Genomic DNA, 17948 nt, shown 5'->3' on the forward strand with positions numbered 1-17948 from the left:
GTTTCATTACCTGTTAATTCGAAGTTCACTACTTTTCAGCATAATATGCGTTTCTTCTTTCAGCTTAACAACCCATTTTGTATTTTTTCTAGGAGAAGCTATTCATGAAATTGATGTGCTATAAGCAGTTAGTCATTAAACCTGTTCTAATACTTGCATTTCTTTACCCTTTTGTGTGTGCCATTCATGAATGTGATCACATATACTCTACTTGTTTCATAACCCTGCTACAGCTGACTCATGACGAATGACGTTACCTATCCTCAAAAAAATGTTCAAATGGCTCTGAGCACTATGGGACTTAACATCTGTGGTCATCAGTCCCCTAGAACGTAGAACTACTTAAACCTAACTAACCTAAGGACATCACACACATCCATGCCCGAGGCAGGATTCGAACCTGCGACCGTAGCAGTCGCGCAGTTCCGGACTGAGCGCCTTAACCGCGAGACCACTGCGGCCGGCCACCTATCCTCATTTGCAGCAATAAGTCAAAAGCAAATATTGTTATGCCCCAGCAATTAATTATCGATCCCAACGCAATGCATTGCTAGCACAAAAAAATAAAATGTATTACCAGTGCCAAATAATGCTACCAGTTTAAGAGAGTTCTGAGTAATACTGAATGATGTTTTCTAATCACAGACCTTGAGTAATAGTTACAGTGTGTTACATTTTCAATATGTCCTATGTCACTTGAGTGATGAGTTCTGAGTAATGTTTTCTAACCACAGACCTTGAGTAATAGTTACAGTGTGTTACATTTTCAATATGTCCTATGTCACTTGAATGATGAGTTCTGAGTAATAGTGAATGATATTTTGTAATAATGCATACATGCTATGCCAATAATTTCTGTAAATAATATTTTTGATACACTCTATAAATGCTATGGTAATAATTGACTCTCATTTTGAATGATGACTTCTGATGGTTTGTAACTGGCCAATGAGTGCTGATAATTACTTTAAATATGTCGTATGTCACTTGAATGATGAAAAATGTGTGTCACTTACATATATGAATACCAATACCTTCATGCTACACTCATTAGCTCCGGTTTTGAATGATGACTTCTGATGGTTTGTAACTGGCCAATGAGTGCCAATAATTATTTTAAATATGTCGTATGTCACTTGAATGGTGAAAAATGTTTTGTAATATTCAATACATGCTATATGTTTAGTAACTGGCCAACGAATGCCACTGTTTCTTATATTCTAAATTTGTATTATGTCACTTACATGCTATTATATATCAATGCCAGTAGCTTGATGCTACACTGATTATCTCCTGTTTTGAATGATGACTTCTGATGGGTTGTAACTGGCCAATGAGTGGCAATGATTACTATAACTAGATGAATTATGTAAATGGTATACAATTAATTAACTCTTGCTTTGAATAATCACTTTTGAATAATGCATAAAAATGGTTTGTAACTGGCCAATGAGTGCCAATGTTCACTGTAATCAGATGACTTATGAATAATATTCTGTAATACTTCATACATAGTACAGAAATGTTTAGTAGCTAGGCAATGAGTGCTACCAATTACTCAAATTGGGTGATAGACTAGTGTAATTCTCAATGATGACTAGCATAAGACTTAATGTCCTTCACCTTCTGACCTAATTACCAGAAATTACTGCATTATCCGTTTGTCCTGTTTATCCTTATGATCATGGAGCACTATATTTGGTTTCTGCACTAATTCTACGTTGGTGAAAGAATGTGGTGTTGACACATCATAGTGTCCACCACCTTGAACAATGGAGATGTTATTATGCTTCCACTGTTTGGTGTACCTAATGTACTACCAAATGATAACATTGAATATTAATATGACATTTCAGTGTCTTGGATACACTGATTAATACTTCAGGGAAGAGAACTTCAGATTGTCTCACTTGGTGTTGTGCTTATGTAGAAAGGTACGGACTTTCAGTACAGCTACGTGCAACCTACTGTGCTACAACCATGATGCAATCCTTCCCTTTCCTATCCTAGTTCTTGTAAAATGGTAAAAAATTACTACAGTGCCTGTGCACTTTATGTCATTTGTTAATATGTTTTGTACTCACTGCGTATACTAGTTCTTGTAAAATGGTAGAAATATATACAGTGCGTGTGCACTTTATGTAATTTGTTAATATGATTTGTACTCATTGCGTATACATTTTGTCATTGCTTGATATGTTCTGTACTACAGTGTGTATGCACTTTATGCCATTTGTTAATATGTTTTGTACTCATTGCGTATACATTTTGTGATTTCTTGACATGTTCTGTACTCAGTACATGTGCACTCTATTTCATTTCATGTTCTGCACTCATATATATATATATATATGTATATACTCTGTGACTGTAGACTTAGTTAATTAAAAAAAATTTGTTGCTCATGGCAAGTCCAATTGACTCACCATCACTGCTTAATTTTTGCCCCCCCTCCCAAGTGGAGGGTTATGTAAGAGGTCCGAGCAGATGTAATTTCGATGTATTGCACATGCGCTGCCTGCGATATGCAAGGTATAAGAGAATCGCTGACCAAAGAGCAGTGTTGACTGAGTAGGTACTGTGTAGCTGTAGCAGTAAGTTGTGTCTAGTCTGCGCTCGTCTGCAGTCTGTTCTGGTCTGGTGTATCGTGTTGGCTGGGCTGGTCGCGGTGCAGCGATGCCGGAGCCTGAGTATTACTGTATAAGGTAAAAAGCAGCCTCGCGCATATCTAGTAATGTATCTGAACTCCCATGTAAATGTTTTAAAAAAATGTCCTAATAATAACCGTTGTCATATAAAGTAATTTCTAACAAACATTCATTTCAATATAAATAATTTACTAATTTCTTCAATCCATGATCATTCCTATTGTTGCAAAAGAAAAATCAGTTGCTTCCTTTCATAAATGACAAATCTATCGGCCAGCATTGCACAGAGCTGTGCCGGAAAAATTTTAGGTAAGAGCAGATATATTCGCCGTTTTTATTGAGGTGAGAATTTTTGCCTTTTTTATTATTCAGAATGATCTTACAGGGCCATGACGCAGCACTGCTCTCGTCCAAAATGTACCAAGTTACTGAATTAATTTTTTATTACGAGGTTTAGGAATTTTTCTGTTTCGAGCTTACATTAGGTGAGAAGAGAATTTTGTGGGCACATTAAATGGGAAACAAATTTTGTGTGGAGGTTAAATGTGAATGAATTTCCGTAGGGAGGTTATAAATGGGAACCAATTTTGTTCTGAGGTTACACTAAAAATAGAATCACTATCCATAATATTTATTTAATATTTTTTGTGGGGAGGTTACAAGGTTTTTCACTATCTGACAATTGTAGATATCAAGTTTGACAGCTAGTTCATTACATAATGCCACTATCGCATATACACTATGTGATCAAAAGTATCAGGACACCTGGCTGAAAATGACATAAGTTCCTAGCACCCTCCATCGGTGATTCTGAAATTCAATATGGTGTTGGCCGAGCCTTAGCCTTGATGACAGCTTCCATTCTCGCAGGCATACGATCAAACAAGTGGTGGAAGATTTCTTGGGTAATGGCAGCCCAATCTTTAGCGAGTGCTCTACTGAGTAGAGGTATCGATGTCGGTCGGTGAGGCCTGGCACGAAGTCGACGTTCCAAAACATCTGAAAGGTGTTCTGTAGGATTCAGGTCAGGACTCTGTGCAGGCCAGTCCATTAGCGGGATGTTATTGTCGTGTAACCACTCCGCTACAGACCATGCATTATTAACAGGTGCTCGAACGTTTTGAAAGATGCAACTGCCATCCCAGAATTGCTCTTCAACAGTGGGATGCTAGAGGATGCTTAAAAGTTCAATGTAGGCATGTGCTGTGATTTTCCCAGGCAAGAGAACAAGGGGTGCAAGCCCCTTCATGAAAACACGAGCACGCCGTAACACCACCGCCTTCTAATTTTACTGTTGGCACTACACACGCAAACAGATAACGTTCACCGGGCATTCGCCATACCCACACGCTGCCATTGGACCGCCATATTGGGTAGCGTCTTTCGCCACTCCACACAACGTTTTTCCACTGTTCAGTCGTCCAATGTTTACGCTCCTTACACCAAGGAAGGCGTCGTTTGGCATTTACCGGCGTGATGCAGGGCTTATTAGCAGCCGCTCGACCATGAAATCCAAGTTTTTGTGCTGTGCATGTCCCTTCACGTTTCCACTTCACTATAACATCGGAAACAGTGGACCTAGGGATGTTCAGTAGTGTGGAAATCTCGCGTGCAGTCGTATGGCACAAGTGACACCCAATCGCCTGACCACGTTCGAAGCCGGAACCGCGTGACTGCTACGGTCGCAGGTTCGAATCCTGCCTCGGGCATGGGTGTATGTGATGTGCTTAGGTTAGTTAGGTTTAAGTAGTTCTAAGTTCTAGGGGACTGATGACCTCAGATGTTAAGTCCCATAGTGCTCAGAGCCATTTGAATCATTTGAACGTTCGAAGTCCGTGAGTTCCGCTGAGCGCTCCATTCTGCTCCCTGACGATAATGACTGATGATCTCGCTGATAAGGAGTACCTGGCAGTGGGTGGCAGCAGAATGCACCTAATACGAAAATGTGTGTTTCTGAGGGTGTCCGGATCCTTTTGATCACATAGTGTAGCGCTATAGTATTACGCCTGAACGAGTAACGTCGTCGAAGGCAAATCGTTTACATTCGAGATACCATGGCGGCACTGTGGCTGGCCCGGCAGGGTCTGGAGAGCAGCGCAGAGAGTGTAAGGGGTCCGTAGGCCCTTACTATAACTTTGCACTCGGCACAGGTCGATAGGGCGAACAATCGATTGTGACGTGTTGCGAGGTCGAGTGGAGATGCACCAGTGTGGTTGGCGGGAATGGTGTGTGTGTGAAGGCCATTGTTGAAATAGGGTCTTTAACGGAGAAGGGTGTGGCCATCGCCGTGGCTAGACCCCTATGTAATAGATTAATGCCGGGAAAGTGAAGAAGTGTCATTATGAAAGTGATGAGTGACGTTACTAGTGCCGATATTTGGTCGCGTCTACCGCACCGGCCTAACCTTGGATTGCAGTGTTGGATGCAGTGATGGATTAGCGTGTGACGATAATGGAAAATGAAGACAGCCTGTGCTGAGATTAGCCGTAATTAGATATGTATGACGAAGGCAGTGGCTATCTCCTTTTTTGTGTTTTGAGAAGAATATAAGTTCGTAACTAGTAAAACTGTGTTGGTGTTCCTCATTACCAGACATTCAGTATTATAGTATTGATCAGAACGAACTGGAAAGTAACAACTTCCGTAGCAGTAAATTCCCAATACCAGCCCCATTAGGTTCACGGTCATGTTAAAAATAAATATTGGACTGCTATTCGATCACATCAGGTCGGGATAATAAACGGAGGTGTTACAAGAGGGAGCTTCGGCATGCCGGAGTCAGCCGAGTACTCACGTCGGTTGGCCCGTCTAGCGCCGCGTCGAGTCCCGCGGCGTAGTCGTGGTGCGGGCCCTTGACTAAGTCGCCGTCGCGAGCGGGCGAGTGCAGGTTGTTGTGCGTGCTGCTGGCCGACGTGGTGAACGCCGTCACCGACGACGACGAGCGCACGTAGAACGGCTCCAGTTGCTGCTGCTGCTGCTGCTGCAACAGCCACACGGCCCTCTCTTGCAACTGCGCATGAACAGGCGTCGAACAGGTACCATTCTAAAGCTGAGGTCCTACTGCTGTAGACAGTCTATCACTTTGTAGAATGAAATTTTCACTCTACAGCGGAGTGTGCGCTGATATGAAACTTCCAGGCAGATTAAAACTGTGTGCCGGACCGAGACTCGAACTCGGGACCTTTGCCTTTCGTGGGAAAGTGCTCTACCGACTGAGCTACCCAAGCACGAATCACGCCCCGTCCTCACAGCTTTAATTCCGCCAGTACCTCGTCTCCTACCTTCCAAACTTCACAGAAGCTCCCCTGCGAACCTTGCAGAAGGTTTGGAAGGTAGGAGACGAAGTACTGGCAGAAGTAAAGCTGTGAGGACGGGGCGTGAGCCGTGTTTGGGTAGCTCAGTTGCTAGAGCACTTGCTCGCGAAAGGCAAAGGTCCCGAGTTCGAGTCTCGGTCCGGCACACAGTTATAAACTGCCAGGAAGTTTCAGTCTATCACTTTTTCAATAAAAATTTTCTGAGTGTTATGTCGCGTCATTCACTACATGACACCGAAAGTGACACACCCAGAAGGCATGGTCGGGTGTCAGTGCAGCATGTACACAACACAGCCGTGAACGAGGGGTGATCGAAAACTAAGGTTACAAGGCCAATATATATGAAGTTTCGTCTCTTATGGAGATATTCGTAGGGTGTGCTAATTGTGATACATGAGGTCGATAACTGTGCAGTGTTTCAGCAACACACCACCTATAGCGCCAGTTGGAGGTAAATATAGATGGCGACACGGTTGGAAAATTGTTCTCGGGAAGAATTCCGTTCACTAATACGATTTTTGTGGCCCGGTTGAAATACACTGGCAACAGGTAGAAGTATACGGAGAGGTGGTAAGGTCTCGTCAGCATGCTGCAGTATGACGTCGAAGGTTTGCGGCTGGTATAGCGGACGTCACAGGTGAGTATCCCAGTGGCCGACCCATCACGGCATCGAAAGATCTGAACATAGTTGGCGTGGAGGAGCTGATCCAGGACAAAAGGAGGATCACGTTACGGCAAATGACGGCAAATGTTCGGAAGCTTGCGAAATACTGTTCACAATATTCTGCAGTATCGTAAAGTTTGTTCCGGTGGGTTCCACGAAATCCGTCCAAACAACACAAGAAGAAGAGCATGCGGCAAGTCTGCAACTTTTTCAACCGTTATCCATAGAAGAGAACATTGTCTGCCGCATTGTTATGGGTGATGTAATGTGGTTTCAGCATCACACCCTCAGCTGTAAGCGGCCTTCAACGGAGCAGACAGACGCATACTTTCCAAAGACGAAGATGTTTAATGTGATGCCATCAGCTGGGAAGGAGATTATCACCATGTTTGGGAGAGAGCGGTTGTTATACTCGTGGAGTGTTTGGCAAGATGGAAAACAATGACCGCTGACCGTTACTGGGAGATCTTGACATGACTTGCGCGAAGCGATCAGATGGATACGGACACGACTCCTCACGGAGGCCGTCATCTTCCTTTACTGCAACGCGCGACTCAGCCAAGAGGATAGCGAAACTGTTGGAGCAGTTTTGCCTGAATATAATCGAAACCTTCCCCACTACCTGGATCCCACTCCAAGAGATATTAACTCCAGGCCGACGATTCATTAGAGACGAGGAGATGAAACACTTCGCGACTTGGTGGGTGAACATGCAAGAACAGGATTTTTGACATGAGAATATACTCAGATTCATCCCAAGAAGCAACAAGTGCCTAAACCGATATGGAGCCATGTCGTAAAACAACCAAATGTATGCACTATCAGTTGGCTGTATTTTTTGAATGAAGCAATAGGAACATGTTTCACTAAAGGCTGTGAAACCTTTGTTGCTGATAGCCTTTCCAATGATTACAGACAAGACTTTCTGTGAAGGATGCAGTAGCCAACGGAGGGTATTTATGTTGTTATCAGCCCTAGTGGACTGTATAAGCGGTGTAAACAGCAACAGATGTTGAGTGATCATTGTTAAGGACGTGGAGATGCCTTTATATTCGTCTAAGACAGCGCTATCAACACGTGACAGTGTCTGAAACGAGCTTCATTTTGTGTCTCATTTGACCGGCTCAACAATTGGTGCAATATCCACATCTGTTGGGCATTCAGATGTGACAATGGCCGTATGTGACCGAAGGTATGGGAACGCCGGGCAAGCATACAAAGTTCCGGTCGACCACATCTGACCACCGCAACGAAGAACAGCCGTATTGTGCAACGAGCGCATCGTAACCGCGTAACATCTGGGCCTGTTATCCTACAACAGGTAAAGGACTTACTGAAACATTATGTGTTATCCCACACGATTTTTTGGATAGCAGCAAGCCAGACTACAGAATTACCGGCCACAACACAAACTGCTGAGTTTGGATAGGTGCCGTCACCGAGAAGCATGGACTGCTGCCGAATAGCGCCGCATTGTGTTTAGCAATGTATCGCCATTCTGCGCTACCGTGCCTGACCATCGTTCGCGAGTACAACGGCGGCCTCCTGAGAGATGCCATTGTCCCAGTGTTTGGGAAAAGCGGAGTGTGGTTCCTCCTGGCATCATGTTGTGTGGGTGCCATGGAATATGATGACTGTAGTTCACGGTCGGTCGTGCCTGATGGAACCTGACGGTACTGTGGTACGTCGCGCACATCCTGCGTCTTCATATGTTATCTCTCATGCGACGGTATCATGGCGCCATTTTTCAACTTTACAGCGCGCTGCCGGCTGGAGTGGGCGCGTGGCTGTAGGCGCTACCGTCTGGAACCGCGCGACCGCTACGGCCGCAGGTTCGAATCCAGCCTCGGGAATGGATGTGTGTGATGTCCTTAGGTTAGTTAGGTCTAAGTAGTTCTAAGTTCTAGGGGACTGATGACTTCAGAAGTTAAGTCCCATAGTGCTCAGAGCCATTTGAACCATTATTTTAGAGCGCGCTCTCACATGTGGCACTTGTCTCTAAGATCTGTTTACGTGATGCTGAGGAAGGTCTGTGGGCAGCCAGACGCCCAGATTTGTCCCCGACAGAACGTTTGTGCGACCAGCTCGGACGGCAGCTCTATCCCAGTGTCAGTATCCAGATTATGAAGTACCAGTTACAAAATTTGTTCATCGGCATGTCTCAAGAGGGGACATACTGACTTCTTAAACTCCTACCCAACAGAATCAGTACTTGCGTCGAGTTCAGAGAGAGTACGACGCCAGTCTTATAAGTGGGCTCATATGGCCAATTTCTTTGCAAATTCGACTCGATTTTATAAAATCATACCCTGTCTCATCCCGTGAAGTTTCGTTTTCTGCTTCCCTTCTGGGTGCTTCAGGTTTATTTTGGACTGTGTATGTGACAAATTACCGACATTTCGGCTGCTATTGCACGCTGCGATGTGGATGGATTTTGTGGTTGTGTATGATGTTTCATATATATTTTCTGAAAACGCCTGGTCGTCCTCGCAAAGTATGACCTGGATGGTTGACAGGATCAGTGCAAAAGGATGCAGACGTTTTGCTTTGAATATTTGACATTTGTTCCCATCGGCGAATCCTTGCTGCTTACGTGATGACTAATGCCACCTGAGATCTGCGGGCTCCCCCAAAATGGCTCTAAGCACTATGGGACTAAACATCTGAGGTCATCAGTCCCCTAGACCTAAGGACATCCATCACACACATCCATGCCCGAAGCAGGATTCGAACCTGCGACAGTAGCAGCAGCGCAGTTCCGGACTGAAGAGCCTAGAACCGCTTGGCCACAGCGGCCGGCCTGGCGCCCCCAGTTGCCTCCAGTGTGGGGTATTCACGGCGAGCGATTGGTCACAACCGGCAGCATTTTGGGCCACCCACTAGTAAGAATTGACAGCCAAGATGATTTTAGGCTGCAGCCCTGTTCGCAGTTTATGGTAGACTGTTTCAATGATTTTTCGCTTGGCTAAAACACGGCCTCTTTTAACCTGTATGAAGCCACCGAAGTATATGAATAACTAACTGCAGGAAGGAAACAAGTCCAAAATTTTCAGAATTCGTGATATTGTAACAAAGAAGCTCAGTTCGGCAGCCGCTTCATTTACTGCAGCTTGTTCCACAATCAGTAAAGCGCCTCTGGCAAGAGCTTTGTTTGACTGCTTACTTCGTGCCCGATGGTAGAGATTTTGGTATCTCTGGTGCAAAGTCGGAAAAAAGGAACGATATTACATTGTTTATGTGGTGGTGGACTTCAAATTCGATTCTTCGAAGCAGAAAGACAGATTTAATGTTGTTCTCATGAACATAGATTACACTATATGTTTGCTAAAATCCGACAAAAAAGCCGCCTTACTAATGATTTTACGGAAAAGGTGTTGCATAGCAGCAAAGGTGGCTTGTTGCTCTATTAAAGTATCATGAATTTAGTTTAAGCAAAAATACACCACAGGGAGCTCAATGTAAGATAAACATCAACGGTCTGTCAGCTTATAGTGCAACTACCCAAGGAGCTTTCCTGCAAATCCAAACCATCCATAAACATGTTAGAGGTGGATGATATTAAAAAACGTTTAGCTTTCCTTCCTGAGCAAAAGATGAAATTTTGGAATGAAATATTGACATATCCGACCACAAGGAGAGAAATAAAGGAATAGAGAGAGACAGAGACAGATAGACGGACAAACAGGGACAGAGAGAGACAGAGAGAGAAATAGGGAGTGGGATGAAACTGAAGAGAATGTTTATGTCCATAACCTTATTCTGGTGTAATGGTGCTTAAAATGTATTTGCTTTCAGAAAATTATGTGAAATAATAATATAAAAATACGTAAAATAAATTTTTATCTGCCGGGTGTGACCCATCGCTCGCCGTGAACACCCCACACTGGACGCAACGGGGGCGCCGCGCCGGCCGCTGTGGCCAAGCGGTTCTAGGCGCTTCAGTCCGGAACTGCGCTGCTGCTACTGTCGCAGGTTCGAATCCTGCCTCGAGCATGGATGCGTGTGATGGTTGTCCTTAGGTTAGTATAAAAGACTTTTAATTTATATTCTCCACAGTGTACAGCAAAAGCGGAAAATGTCTAGTTGAAAAAAGAGGTTTTTGACCTACCAATAATACGAAATTGGATAGAAATTACATAATCTAAAGCACCGTACAACCACGTATTTTTAGAAAAAAAATGATTAATTTTGCTTTAGAGGTTTTGTGTAAAGCAAACTATTTTCACTCCTATAAAACTTGTAAAAGTGGATTTGTTCCCTTTCTTTGGTTAGCTGTTCGTACGTTCTGTGGACAAGATTCAAACGTCACGGATATACAAGCTTAGCTATGTTTCAAAAGTATTGTGTACGAGAAAGCTTCCGAAGCCGAAGCGGGACTTCATGTTAAATCTCTCGCTACCTTAGGTATCGTATTTGATGGGTTGAATTCGTTGGATAACATTGTCCCGCTCGTGTAGAAGTTGCGGAATTCCACTTCAAACAACTGTAGTACCTTGCGTAAGTCGTACAGGAAACGAATTATTTCATAATTGTTTCCACTTAGACCTTTTAATTGACTGCAGACAAAAGGCAGATTAGGTATTTTCTCATTTTGCTTATAACTTCTGAATCAGATCTTTTCGAACCAGAGTTCCCTATCTCAGAGTGATACGACGACTAAACCGCTCATCTGTGGAACGTATCACACAAACGCTCCATAAATGGACGCTAATCTCAGTTATTTCTCCTTCAGTGCTTGAGCTAAATTTAAGAAAGGTAAATCACCTTCTAAGTCTTGTGCTACTGGTTCTAAACGTAACATTTCACATGATGCACGATTTCAGTCTCAGCGTTGTACAGTACATGATCAGGGGTTAGAGACTGGTTCGATAACATTCTCAACTGTAACAACCGTACCAACGTTATTCAGTCTCTCAAAGCAGCCACTAACTGGTAAAGGGACTAGAAAGACATTGAAGCATGTACCATAAGAGTGTCTTCACATAACTGCTTTTTTGCAAGAATGCTATTGCTCCTCAAAATACATTTCAGTGATCAACCCGCTCACGGGTTTCTGGTCATTGCCGACGGTGGATGCTGATAAGCAGAACGTAGCTGCACAAAACACTGTTCCGTCACCACGCACGTCCCCGGGCAACATTTCGCATTCCTATGCTTGCAGAAGTTTACGCGCCAGTATTGTGTACTTAAGGAGTCACGTCAGGCAGAGGCTGATGCATACGTAACGGCCCCCAGTTTATGGCTCGACCCCATGCTTAATTCAGCCCCAAAACTAGCACCAACCGCCACCGCCCACGGCTATCGACAACCGCACATGAATTTCTTAGTTCCAAACCTGTGTTGCCGTCTCAGTCCTGTCTGTGCAACGCTTGGTCGTAAATAAACAATTATGCTGATGTACGTGTCTAGCCGTGCATACGATACTCATGCTGGAACTGTCACTCTGTTCTCCCTATGCCTGTAACAATCGTTTTTACGCGTATAACTTTTCCATTTCCTCTCTCTGAAAGGGTGGAGATTTTTTGCCTTGAGTTTCCGATGGCAACTGCTTCTAGCCATCTTCGTACGTGAACCGATCTGGAAATATTGCATTCGCTGGCGTTTACGAAGTTCCGATATACTGTAACCTTAGTATAATGACTGAGCACTATTTTTAATACTTATTAAACCTGTTCTTAATATATTCTACAGGCCCTTCCTTATATCCGGCCGGCCTAAGTGGCCGTGCGGTTCTAGGCGCTGCAGTCTGGAACCGCGAGACCGCTACGGTCGCAGGTTCGAATCCTGCCTCGGGCATGGATGTATGTGATGTCCATAGGTTAGTTAGGTTTAACAAGTTCTAAGTTCTAGGGGACTAATGACCTCAGAAATTGAGTCCCATAGTGCTCAGAGCCATTTGAACCAGCCTTGTATCCGACAGGGTATTACACACACACCAACTCACCAAAAGTATCTGGACAGGTATTAGTGGATATTAACACGAGGTGTGTCCAATCTCCACCTTTACTGACCCCTTGATCCCCGCTGGAGACATTTTCAATGAGGTGTCTCAATGTGGTAGCCCATTCTTCCTCAAGAGACGAAACAAAACAAGGTAGTGATGTTGCACGATGGGATCTGGAGCAAAGTTGACATTCTAACACATCCGAAAGGTGTTCCACTCGGGACCTTGCACAGGCCACTTCATTTCAGGAATTTTATTTTCCACAAAGCACTGCCTCAGAAATCTTGTTTTATGAGAGGATGCATTCTTACGCTGGTATAATCATCGCCGCCGAATGTTCCTCTACTGTACGCAGTACAAAAAGCTCTAAAATTGTTTATAACATTCCGCTCTTAACATTTTCTTAATCACAGAGCACCAGGATGTAACCACGAAAACTCCCCGATAGCGCAGCACTACCTACCCCATACTTCACAGCTGGCACTACAAGTGATGACAGGTAATGATGTGCAGGCCAAACACTAGATTTACACAGAATATAACTTGCATCATCACTGCAAATCACTCGTTACCAGTCATCCACTTTTAAGCAGTGTCACTCTGTGCACAGCCTCGAGAGTCGCTTAACAATGAATACAGAAATAATAATAATAATAATAACAGTGATAACAGGAGATACAAAATGCGGCTATCATTCGCTCGAACTGACCAGAATTTTCTTCAAAGCCATTGCGTACAACTGTGGCCCAGTGAGACAGCTCGTTGTCATCTATAAAAATTCCATTGTGGTTTGGGAGCTTTAAGTCCATGAATGGATGCAAATGATCTCCGAGTTGCTGAACTTAACTGTTTCCAGTCAATGATCGATTCACTTGGACCAGGGGCGCAGTCCATTCCACGTAAACACAGCTCACACTGTTGTGAAATCACCCAAACTTGCACAGAGGCTTGTTGCCAACTTTGGTCCATGGCTTCGTGGGATTTGCACCACACTCGAACTTTACCATCACCTCTTAGCCGTGGAAATCTGGACCCAGCTCACTAGGCCACGGTTTTCCAACCATCTACGGCCTAAATGAAATAGCCACAAGCCCAGAGCCCTATTCTGTATCTTTCCGTCATTTGGCCGATCGGTTCGGTACGTGAGCGCACCGAATGGTCTTGTTTTCGAAGGATAGCCCCAACATTATTCTGAATTCATTTCGGAGGTGATGCCAAATGGTACTAGCGAACCGAAAAGCTGTTGCCAGTTCCCGCTCCAACCAATCAAAAGCAATCTGCCTCAGATTCGCGCATGCGCACTGCATTGCCACAGTGGCACGAACCCGAAGCGGCTAGCAGACGACACAGGCACACTACTCTTCACAGTACCTAAAAGTGTGGTCAGAGTGGGTAATACTATTCGCCGGCCGGAGTGGCCGTGCGGTTCTAGGCGCTACAGTCTGGAACCGAGCAACCGCTACGGTCGAAGGTTCGAATTCTGCCTCGGGCATGGATGTGTGTGATGCCCTTAGGTTAGTTAGGTTTAATTAGTTCTAAGTTCTAGGCGACTGATGACCTCAGAAGTTAAGTCACATAGTGCTCAGAGCCATTTGAACCATTTGTAATACTGTTCAAATTTCTCGATCACATGCTTCTGTGAATGCATGATAACGATAAAATATTGACTGTGTTCTGGAAACACTCATTAATGTCACATTATGTCATTTTATTCTCATTTACATCGACGTCTTGTTTTGGAATTTACGTTTCAGAATATGAGTTAGGACTGGAATGTAATACCACTTTCTACATCTATAGTAACACTGAAAAATTCGTCATTTTTTCTGTTTTCCGTCGTTCCTCAGTTGCTTCAAAATTCATGGAGGTACGTTCGGTCTATGCAACTAATTGAAGGCAGTTTGTTATACGAGTTTCGCTTCTTTTATTCGTGAAGATGCTTCACAAATTAAAGAAGCGAAACATGTATGGCAATAAACAAACTGCCTTCAGTTAGTTGCATAGATGGGACACACTTCCACAAGTCCTAAAAATTGTATAAGAGAGTGCAAAAGAATAAGAACATGCACAGAATGTGGTTGTACCTCGCTCCTAGAGATCCAAATGATTAAATATCCTACTTCCCTATTTGGTTCATAAAAACAAAAATTAAAAAAAAAAAAAAAGTCTTCTCCCAGAGCGTGTGGCGAGTGCAGCTATGTAAATTCGTTGTACGAGGGTAATCCCAAAAGTAAGGTTTCCTATTTATTTTATAAGTACAGAACGCTGTTTGTGTGGCATTTGGTCACACTGTTACGAAGAGTGCTTGACGCGCTGTGCGTAAACATGCGCACGCCCCGCTGAGGCACTCAGTCTTGGCTTGGCAGCCGTTGAGAATGGAGCTCACGTCCGATGTTACCGCCAAGTGTGAATTGCGCGCAGTTACTCGGTTTTTGAGGGCAAAGGGCACTGCGCCGATTGAAATCCATCGCCAATTCACGGAAGTGTATGGTAAGTCGTGCATGGATGTCAAAAACGTTCGTACGTGGTGTACAAAGTTTGCAGCCGGTCGGACCGAAATTGACGACGAGCAAAGGAGCGGGAGACCGTCAATTTCTGAGGAGACAGTGTTGAAGGTTGAGCAAAGCAAGCGTGAAGATCGGCGGATCTCCCTGGATGATCTCTCCACTTTGGTTCCTGAGGTTTTAACGGAAACATTGAACTATCGGAAGGTGTGCGCAAGATGGGTGCCACGCATGCTGACTGAGAATCACATGCAGCAGCGAGTTGATGCTTCCCGCGCATTTCTTCACCGCCTTGCAGCCGAACAGTACAAGTTTCTGGACTAGATTGTCACGGGTGATGAAATCTGGGCATACCACTTTACACTTGAGACCAAGCAACAATCACGCCAGTGGCCGCATCCTTCTTCGCCAAAGCCGCGGTAATTCTAACAAACACAGCCTACCGGTAAAGTCATGACAACCGTTTTTTGGGATCGGAAAGGGTGCTTTATGCCCCCTGGGACCACAATTAACGCTGAACGGTACTGTGAGACTCTGAAAAAACTCAAATGGGAAATTCAGAAGCGAAGGGTAATGTTCAGCAAGGGCGTACACTTTCTCCACGACAACGCTCGTCCACACTTCCCTCGGCAAACCGTTGCTCTCCTGCAACAGTTTCAGTGGAACATAATCACCCACCTACCATATAGTCCTGACTTGGTGCCCAGTGACTATCACCTGTTCCTAGGGAACAGGTTAAAAGAGCGTTTGGCCAGATAACGATTCAGCTCCGACGGCGAGGTGAAAAAAGAGGTTCATTAATTTCTGAACAGCATAGCGGCGAACTGGTATGACATGAGCACAGAAAAACTGCCACAGCGTCTAGAAAAATACACCGACAGAAATGGTGATTATGTCGAGAATTAGCTAAATATTCCAGATGTAAACTGATGTAAACTATTGTAGAAATAAGCAGGTCTATGTACTTATAAAAATTAGGAGACCTTACTTTTGGGATTACCCTCGTAGTTTATAACATGCATCTGATGGATCAAAATGTTTCATATATATTGTGGTACAGTCTAAAAATGTTGTGGCAGGAATCTTTCATCTATGTATACTGTTGTTGAAGGGCCCGATCGAGAGTAAATTCCTGTGACAAGGTAAAGACAATTTCTGCTAGTTTTATCGCAGTAATTTAAGATGTGCTCTTAGATTCCTTTCTGACCACAGTCGGAAATCGCTAAGTATTCATAAAAAAATGATAAATTATTTCTTACAAAAAAAATATGTCACTGTCAGCTGTTTCACACACTGCAATTTCAACTTTCATTTCTTAATCAAATGGAAGTCACGAAATCGAAGATGCTAATTACTGAGAAAGCGTGCTCTTGCGTGTAAATAACAACGAATATGTCAGACAAATGCTTAACTTTGACGATTAATGAAGTCTCAGAATGTGTTACAAACACAAAGAGGAAAAAGAAATACTTTGCTACTCAGCGGCATGCAGACGCACATCCTTTGAGATGGCAACTCGTTGCATTATTGACTGTACTACCACAACCCTCTAGCTTGCAACACTTTAATTAACTTCGTTACCGAATGGTGCGGGAGTAAGCCGTAAATCCATCAAATTTTGGGAGGTTACCTCTATCAGGCTTCACAAAATTCGTTTGCATTGTTACTTACAAGTCTTAAACGCGTTCGATAACTAATAAGTAAACCATCTGCGGAAAAAAGTACACGTAGTCAGTAGTAATTTCAGCTGACACTAACGTGATACACGTAAGCAGAGGCGACCTTTCGAAATTTAATGATATTTTAAAAAATTACGTAAAAATAACAGGTATTTTCTGAGAATATTGACCCAGACTGTTTTTTTTTATAAAGGAAAATTGTCTATTGTGAACTAACATTCCACCTGGACACATCTTGGTGATTCTTCAGTAACACAATCACCAAATCCGACGCTAAAACCGTTCAATATGTTTGAACTAACAGATGCTACGTGCAAACAAATCACACCGAACCGACCAAGAGGGCCATACCGAAATCCATAACCTCTTGGTATAGTTGTCGAAAAATCGGCAGGAGGACCAGCTGGTAACAGGTCTCAGAATAGTAACTTCGGACAAAGTACAGAATATGACGTCACTACCGAGGCTAACCTACTGCACTGATCGGTATGAACTATACAGAATAGGGCCCCAGGACAGGCGATGCAGTCGATGTCGTGCTCTTAGCCAAGACAATCGCGTCGGTCGTCTTCTGGCACTGACGCCAAATTTCGCCGCACTGTCCTAACGGGAACGTTCGCCGTACGTCCCTCATTGATCTCTGCGATTATTTCACGCATTGTTACTTGTCTGTTAGCACTTACAACTACGAAAACGCCGCTATTAACTGAAGGCCGTCGGCCACTGCGTTGTCCACGGTGAGAGGCAATGCCCAAAATTCGGTATTTTCGTCACACTCCTGACACTGTGGTTCTCTGAATATTGAATTCCCTAATGTTTTCCGAAATGGAATTCGCATGCGTCTTGTTTCAGCAACCATCCCGCATTCAAAGTCTGTTAATTGCTGTCGTGCGAGCATAATCACGTCGGAATTCTTCTCACTAGAATCACCTGTGTACAAATGACAGCTCCGGCAACACACTGCCCTTTTATACCTTGTGTTCGTGATACTAAAGACATCTGTAAACGGGCCTGTAGCTATCCCATGTCTTTTGTCACCTCTGCGTATGTAACACAGAGGCTAGCAACTTGTCTCACTTCAGTCCTAACAGCACTAACTATTCCCGACTATGTAAGTTTAATAATACAAAACGGCGCGAGAAATGCGAGCTTAAAATAATACATCGATTTGCTGAGCTTGTTTAAGTTTAAAACT

The 17948-nt window shown here is 43.8% G+C and overlaps 1 protein-coding gene across 1 annotated transcript in view; it reads right to left on the reverse strand.

The window, feature by feature from the left end:
* LOC126419510 (potassium channel subfamily K member 18-like) overlaps positions 1-17948 on the reverse strand; it is a 120213-nt gene that overhangs the window by 58013 nt on the left and 44252 nt on the right. The window contains exon 3 of the mRNA XM_050086700.1: positions 5443-5628. Coding sequence (XP_049942657.1) covers positions 5443-5628 — 186 coding nt within the window. The remainder of the gene's footprint in view (positions 1-5442; positions 5629-17948) is intronic.

The sequence above is a fragment of the Schistocerca serialis genome, chromosome 9 (assembly GCF_023864345.2).
Source record: "Schistocerca serialis cubense isolate TAMUIC-IGC-003099 chromosome 9, iqSchSeri2.2, whole genome shotgun sequence".
Classification (NCBI taxonomy): Eukaryota; Metazoa; Arthropoda; class Insecta; order Orthoptera; family Acrididae; genus Schistocerca; species Schistocerca serialis.